At 42.7% G+C, this 6621-nt stretch overlaps 2 protein-coding genes across 3 annotated transcripts in view; one reads left to right on the top strand and one right to left on the bottom strand.

Moving 5' to 3' along the window:
* The window catches only part of wdr53 (WD repeat domain 53), a 2213-nt gene extending 2023 nt beyond the window's left edge, over positions 1-190 (top strand). For both annotated transcript variants that reach the window (XM_085429400.1, XM_085429401.1), the window contains exon 3: positions 1-190. This exon is cut by the window's left edge and continues 783 nt beyond it. The gene's annotated coding sequence lies outside the window, so the exon portion shown is untranslated.
* A 95-nt stretch (positions 191-285) lies between these two features.
* On the bottom strand, positions 286-4913 carry srprb (SRP receptor subunit beta). Its single transcript, XM_085429411.1, has 7 exons — positions 4710-4913; positions 4287-4381; positions 4104-4181; positions 3938-4020; positions 3466-3602; positions 3198-3252; positions 286-1774 (listed from the first exon to the last, which is right to left on the bottom strand). The coding sequence occupies exons 1-7, from the start codon at positions 4876-4878 to the stop codon at positions 1561-1563; spliced, it is 831 nt and encodes a 276-aa protein (XP_085285537.1). The 5' UTR covers positions 4879-4913; the 3' UTR covers positions 286-1560.
* Positions 4914-6621: the final 1708 nt, after the last annotated feature.

The following is a 6621-nucleotide window of genomic DNA, read 5'->3' as shown; positions in this document are numbered from 1 at the left end:
TGTTAACATTTTGAAAAAAAATAAGCCCAACCGGTATTAATCTATAGAGCAGCAAACATCAAAAAAATCTGCATGAGAGTCCACAATGTAATAAACCAGAGGTTAGTTATTTTGGAGTCTCGTTTACTGCAGGCTTATTTATGAGGTTTTGTGTGTGAGTGGCCCTATAAAAGTATCTCTTTTAAATACACGTTCTGTCTCTGAATAGATTTGTTATGCTTTTATAAACAAGTTCTTCATTTTTCTGGATTGTAATTGTGCCACATCTGACAGAAGAAATCTGCATTTCATGTTTAACAGAGTTTTTAATGAAGCCACCCCAATCCAAACCAGGTGGCCAACAGAAATCAAAGCACAGTAAATGAAAGCTGGCCCCACAGACATCAGAACAAAAAAATGATTGCAGACAGCCACACATGCATTTGAATTGCTGCCACATGAAAAAAAGCATAAAAAATAAAAGCACATCCCATGTGAAAGAAGAACTGGGATTTTCTGGAATACATGTTAATGATTAAGTCCTGTTTGCTGCTTATGAATTGCCACAGGCTGACTCTGGGATACACAACTCCAAAAAAAACAAAAAACAAAAACAAAAAACAGAAGGAAACGCTGGATCAAGGTTTAACCGTCAGGGATCTCATCACTCTGTCCAGTTCCTGAGTGAAGCCACAAGGAGCAGATGTGTTCAAATACCTGGTTAATGAAACTGAAACTACACAGGAGACGTGAAGAAGAGCGTGCAGGCAAGATAATTTGGAGACTGTGGGAATAACAAGAACAGGTGGAAGACTTCAAGAGGTTAAGACATGGTTGGTGTGACAGGAGTAGGATGCTGGGGATGTATTGCATGGCGACACTAAAGAAGAAGACGACTGCTCCCTCTTCCTGGACTGCATTTCACTGACACACCACACACATCAGCATCAAGCATCAAAAACTGTGGTTTTTGTTTCCAAACCAAACCCGAGAACTACAAACAGCATTCTGCTCTCTTAACGCCAACAAAACATTAAAGTACATTCATTGGAAATGTTCTGCATTCATGCAGCACTTTCAAAGAAGGGAGCATCATTCTTCCACAAACAAGAAAAACACAACAACGACACATGAAAAGGCACGAGACTGAGCAAATTCACGCCCGTCTGATTTAACAAGGCAGCTTACAGCTCAGACGGCACGAGAAAGGCTTAAGAAAAATCCACTGGTGGTAAAATCTTTGACAATATTTCTTCTAGTCTAACAAGAAGTTTTTAAGCTGCACGTCACAAATCAATCAAATGGAAGCTTTTTAAAGTGGAAGTTTCACTGAGTAAGCAGGATCACTTCACAGCACTGTAGAGATCGTTTCCACAATCACTTACTAATAGCCTACTAAATCTGCCTGGATGTCTTCCACTGTTAAAATCCTTTCATGTCTTGCAAGAACAGGTTTAAATAAAGTTAACCGGCGTGAGGCGTTTCACCCCTCTGATTACTGAGAGGTGCAGGCGATGTTGGCGTGGTCTCACATTTTGGAGGTTTGTGCCTTTAGGGCAATGTGCACTGAGCAGATGATGTTTACAGTTTGGCCAGGGCCTTCTCCAGCAACTCCATGTCTGCATCCCCCCCGTCTTCACCCTTGCTCCCGCGGGCGCTGCACTCCACAAACTCCACCTTCATGGGCAGCTGGCTGAACTCAAAGTCTTTGCCTTTTTTGCCCAGGTACATGCTGCCGCCTACGGAGCCGTCCTGAGAGCTCAGTGCTGCCGAGCGAGTCACTCTCAAGGTATTCCTGCAAGACAATGAGACATCGTTAAAGAAGAATCGTTTACTGCTCAGCAGACCTGCAGGGTTTATTTTAGATTCAAGATTTAAGTGGCAGACATTAAAACCCAGTACCGGTACTATGTCTCTGATGTGGCCTTATACAGTCTTTGTGTGTTTGTCCTTACAGGTGATGACTCCCACTTCTATTGTCTCTTGACTGGCCTCTAAGACACCACATTATTTTAGCTAATTAACTTTTTGCCTTTTCTCTTCTGTAGTTTTCATTTTGTTGCATTCTGATCTTTTCTCTTACCAACCAGTCGTAGCTGATGGCTGCTCGTCCCCGAGTCTAGTTCTCTTAAACGGAAGTCCTTCCTCCTCACAGTCATCAATATCTTTCTGTTAGGGGATCCTTGCCTTGTTGGGGGTTCCTCTTTAAAATGTTTAAAATGTATTTATGTCTCTAGAGAAACTAAAGAACTAGTTCTTTAAAAATCCAACTTGACTGAATCAATAGGCGCCCAGATTTCTAGTCAATATTTTTTACATTATGAAAATATATAATACATAAAATAATCTAGGGGAAACATTTAAGGCAATAAATAAATAAATAATCTGGGTTGTACTAAGTGGCCCTGATTTTAGCCTAAGCCAAACTGCCAAACTCCCATCTTGGATTTGGTGTAAGGCTAAGATCCACGTACTGATAAATTTAGCAGAACAACATTGATTGTTGAAATACATCTATTGTTTTAGAGGTCATATTTAGAATAATATGCACAATGAAGACTACATTAAACAATGTAAACATATATTATTCTCTGGACTGTGGGAGGAAGCCAGCTGTGAGGCAACTGTGCTATTTATGGTGTGGAGTTTGCATGTTCTCCCCGTGTCTGTGTTGGTCCTCTCTGGGTGCTCTGCCTTCCTTCCACAGTCCAAAGACATGCAGTTAGTGGGGTTAGGTTAACCGATGAGTCTAAATTGGCCATAGACGCGAATGTGAGTGTGAATGGCTGTTTGCCCCTCTGTGTTAGGCCTGGCGACCTGTCCAGGGTGTATCCCGCCTCTTACCCTATGATACCTGGGGTAGGCTGCAGTAACACATCACAGTCCACATTAAACACACACGTCCAACAGTCTGCCGTAACAGGTTCATAATAAATACAGGATCAGTCACTGGCTTATGAGTGGAAATATTAATAAATTGGCATAATTACAACACAAAAACTGAAAAAGAACAAAGTGAAAAACAAAAACAAAATGTCATATCTGCAACAATCTTTGAATCCTGCTATGTAGCATTCATTATTTTTTGTGGTTTTATTTATTTACACTGAGAGCCAAGAAAAAGTTCCACTGCTTTGCAATGGACAATAAAGTTTTATTGTTGCAATGCTCCCAAAAATATTTATTGTATAAGAAGACAACAAAACAGCGTTACTTACAGCTCCTTTTCCAGCTGCTGCTGAATCAGTTTAGCAGATTTTGCCATGGTGATGTCTACAAGATAAAGACACCAGTGAATAACCTGGATGTACTCAGAGTAAGCAGTGAAGGCTCAGATATTAGGACATTCCTGTCTCGGAATGTGACTGTACACTCAGTGAACTGCAATTACCTTATGTGACAGAAAACTATGAATCCTTCTATTTAAACATGAAGAAAAAAAAAGTTTCCCCCAGCTCTCTAAAAACTTTCTGAGGGTTGCTGTACCTTGTTTGTTGCACGCCACCACGAGAGCCGGGGCGTTTCTGGTGATCACGGCGTCCGTCAATAACACGTACAAGAACTCGGCCACGTCTCTCACTTCCTTCTGGAAGATCGCGCTGTCCACTACAAACACAATCGCTCTGAAAAAGAGGACAGGGTGATGATAAGACAGATGTGATAAGGATGGAAACAAGGGGACAATTACTTTTTTCACACGGGCAGGTAGGTTTGGATAGCTTTTCCCCCCTAATCAATTAAGTCATGATGTTAATACTGCACTGTGTATGTACTCAGGTTATTTCTAACATTAAAGTGTGTTTGATGATGCAAAACATGTAAGGGTAAAAATGGCTTCACCATCCTTTCTATACAGTCTATGGTCAGAACATTTCATTCTGTGGAAGCAGTCAGCGTTATTCCATTCACCTGTCAGCGGTTCACACATGCATCACCTCACAGATCGTCCTGCTCTCACCTGGCCGCGGACTTGAACTTCTCCAGGTACTGAGGACGGAGGCTGTCGTGGCCTGGCAGGTCTATGAGAGTCCAGGTGCTGCCCTGCAGACGGAGTGGAGAAAAACAGCGGTGTGAATCCCACCCTCACACGAGTTACTTCTGTCCACCAACGGTCCTCAACTCACCCTGTCATTTTTGGCTTTGTATGGAGCACTGCTGTCAGTGATGGAGGTCTGTGTCCGCTTGAACTTTCCAGACAGCAGCTGCCAACACATGAAAAGCACAAAAAGAAATAAGCAAACAAACAAACAAACATACATTAGCTGCCCCCCACCGGGCTTCCGGGGTCTGTCTCAGCCTTAACTCACCCGGCTGAAGAGCAGGGTTTTCCCCGAGTCACACAGCCCCACCAGGAGCACGGAGGTGCGCACAGTCTTACTGGTGAGGAAGTACTTCAGAAAGACTGCAAACACAAACCAAAGGACACACATTCAGTGACTGATTCTCAACGTATCAAAGGCACTTGCCGTCCGTTAGCCAAAAATGTGTGGTAGCTCTAAGTTTGAATGACTTCCCGTGAAACCGACAGCCGTTGTTAGCTTCTTAGCTTGCTACTTAAGCTAAAGTATTTAAAACATATATTAATTTATTAAAACAGCGCATGTTATTGTATTTCAATGTTAAAAAGCCCTGCTCACATATCAGGTTTATCACAGACCCGCTGTTTGCGGCTAACGGGGCTAAGCTACACGCTCGGCCTAGCCTGCTAAGCTGCTAAGATGACTTCTTACCACAGGTGATAACAACCACCGCCAAAGCGACGATAACTCCGATCAGGAAGACCGGGTCCTGCTCTTCCAGCTGCTGCCGCAGGGACTCGATGTAAGGTTCAAACGGAGATCCTGCCATCTCCACGTCTGCTTTCTCTCCCACGTTTCCACCGGTGCTGTGTGCTTCCATCAGTCCGTCCAAGCTGCTCTGAAATGAGACACGTCTCCTTTCCTCTGAAGCCTGTAGGGAGCCACAGCGACCAGCAGGGGGCGCCCGCCGCTCAGGACATTCTCCGCTATGGGTCTGGATCACAGACTGTATGTAAAAGACATTACCTGGAGTGCTGGAACCAGCTAGAGGTAAATGACAGTTTCATGCCATGTTTATTTCTCTGGAAGTAAATGGAAGATAGTTTTCATGAGGAAAAGAGAAAAAAACTGTACCTGGTAATGTAAAAGGTCAAAGGTTACTCAAGCCAAACGACGCAGTTCTCTTAGGGGATGAGGAAGTATAAAAACAAACAGCTAATTTTAACACGCAGGAAGTGAACTGAAATCAAGCATACACTGCAAATCCGGTGTAGTCCTCCATCTCCTTCTGACATTTAACGGTCACCACAGCGGATCATCTGCCTCCACCTCACCTAAAGCCTAGCATCCTCCTCTGTCACACCATCCTCCTTTGTCATGTTTGTAGTGATGTCCTCCTTTACTACACGCACGAATCTTTGCGGACCTTTCTTCCAGCTAGCTGCTCCATCCGTTTTTCAGTATATCCACTGTCCCTCCTGAGAGCTGATCTGAGCTGTTCCTCTGATGTACTTATTTCTCATCCATTCTGGCCATTCCCAATAAAAAACCTTTACATAAACCTCCCCTTTCACTCTTGCTGCTAACCTTCTGTCACAAATCACTCCTTATACTCATCTCCACCCACTCCACCCTCCTTGCACTCGCTTTTTCTCTTCTCTTGTGCCCATATGTTGATTTGGATGGGATTTAAATGCCACCTTCACTACATCTGCTCCTTGCACCTTCACCTTTTCTCCTGCCTCCCTCTCATTCACACACACAAAATATATTCCTTCTTGCTTCTACTCACTTTTTTTGGTCTTCTCTCCAGTGCATACCTCCACCTCTCCAGACTCCTATCTGCTCCCTGCTCTTACAACAGATCCCACTTTCATCTGCAAACATCACAGTCTACTAGTCTCATTACATATATGGAATTTTCTGTAATTTGCCTGCAAGTAAATTAGTACATCTGTGCATATTTTCTGTGCAGTCAAAAGACTCGTGGCTCTGTTAATATTCAAATCCCTAATTTGGTCATGATATGACAATTACTTCATTTGTGTTATGTTTATATTTTGAATTCTGTGGATGTATAATTTGCTTTCCGGTGTTTCTGTTTTCAAGGGTAGTGATGTAGCGAGGTCAAACATTTGTTCAGATCCAGATGCCATTGTTGTGAATACAGCCTTAAAATATGCATCTACCATGGCAAACGTGTGCAAAATGTTCTCTTTTAAATTTTTATTCCCTTTAAACGAGAAACTGACTTTATTCTCTTTGTAGAAGCTAAATGTCAATACAACATGTAATCAGATAAAGAAAACCCCAGTTTGGGGCCTCATTCACAATCTTCTCATTACGTGATAAAGTACTGGAACTGTGGATTCTAACAGAGTTTAGTCTCCAAAAGAAAAGCAGCCTTGTTTGATAGAGTGATGAGAACAGGCATATTGATCGTATCTGTTACCCCAACTCATGCAGGCTTTAAGAATTTAGACCTTGTGGTGTAGTCTACCACACTGTAGCGTCAATAAGGGTAACTAAAGACATAACACAAGCCCATAAGAAATGCGTTAGCGCTGGCTAATCACTTGTGGCCATATCGTTCACATTATCTTATATGAAGACAGAGCTCGTG

This window comes from Rhamphochromis longiceps, linkage group LG14 (genome assembly GCF_057381845.1).
Source record: "Rhamphochromis longiceps isolate RC_006_pf linkage group LG14, R_longiceps_female_GT1.1, whole genome shotgun sequence".
In the NCBI taxonomy this organism is placed as follows: domain Eukaryota; kingdom Metazoa; phylum Chordata; class Actinopteri; order Cichliformes; family Cichlidae; genus Rhamphochromis; species Rhamphochromis longiceps.
This window is presented reverse-complemented; position numbering and strand designations above follow the sequence as displayed.

Excerpts from the sequence above, each read along its gene's own strand:
- srprb (XM_085429411.1), bottom strand. The coding sequence starts at position 4,878 with ATGGAAGCACACAGCACCGGTGGAAACGTGGGAGAGAAAGCAGACGTG. Across the intron at positions 4,382-4,709 it reads GGTGGTTGTTATCACCTGTG|TCTTTCTGAAGTACTTCCTC; the intron begins GTAAGAAGTCAT and ends TTGTGTTTGCAG. Across the intron at positions 3,253-3,465 it reads GGTGGCGTGCAACAAACAAG|ACATCACCATGGCAAAATCT; the intron begins GTACAGCAACCC and ends TTTATCTTGTAG.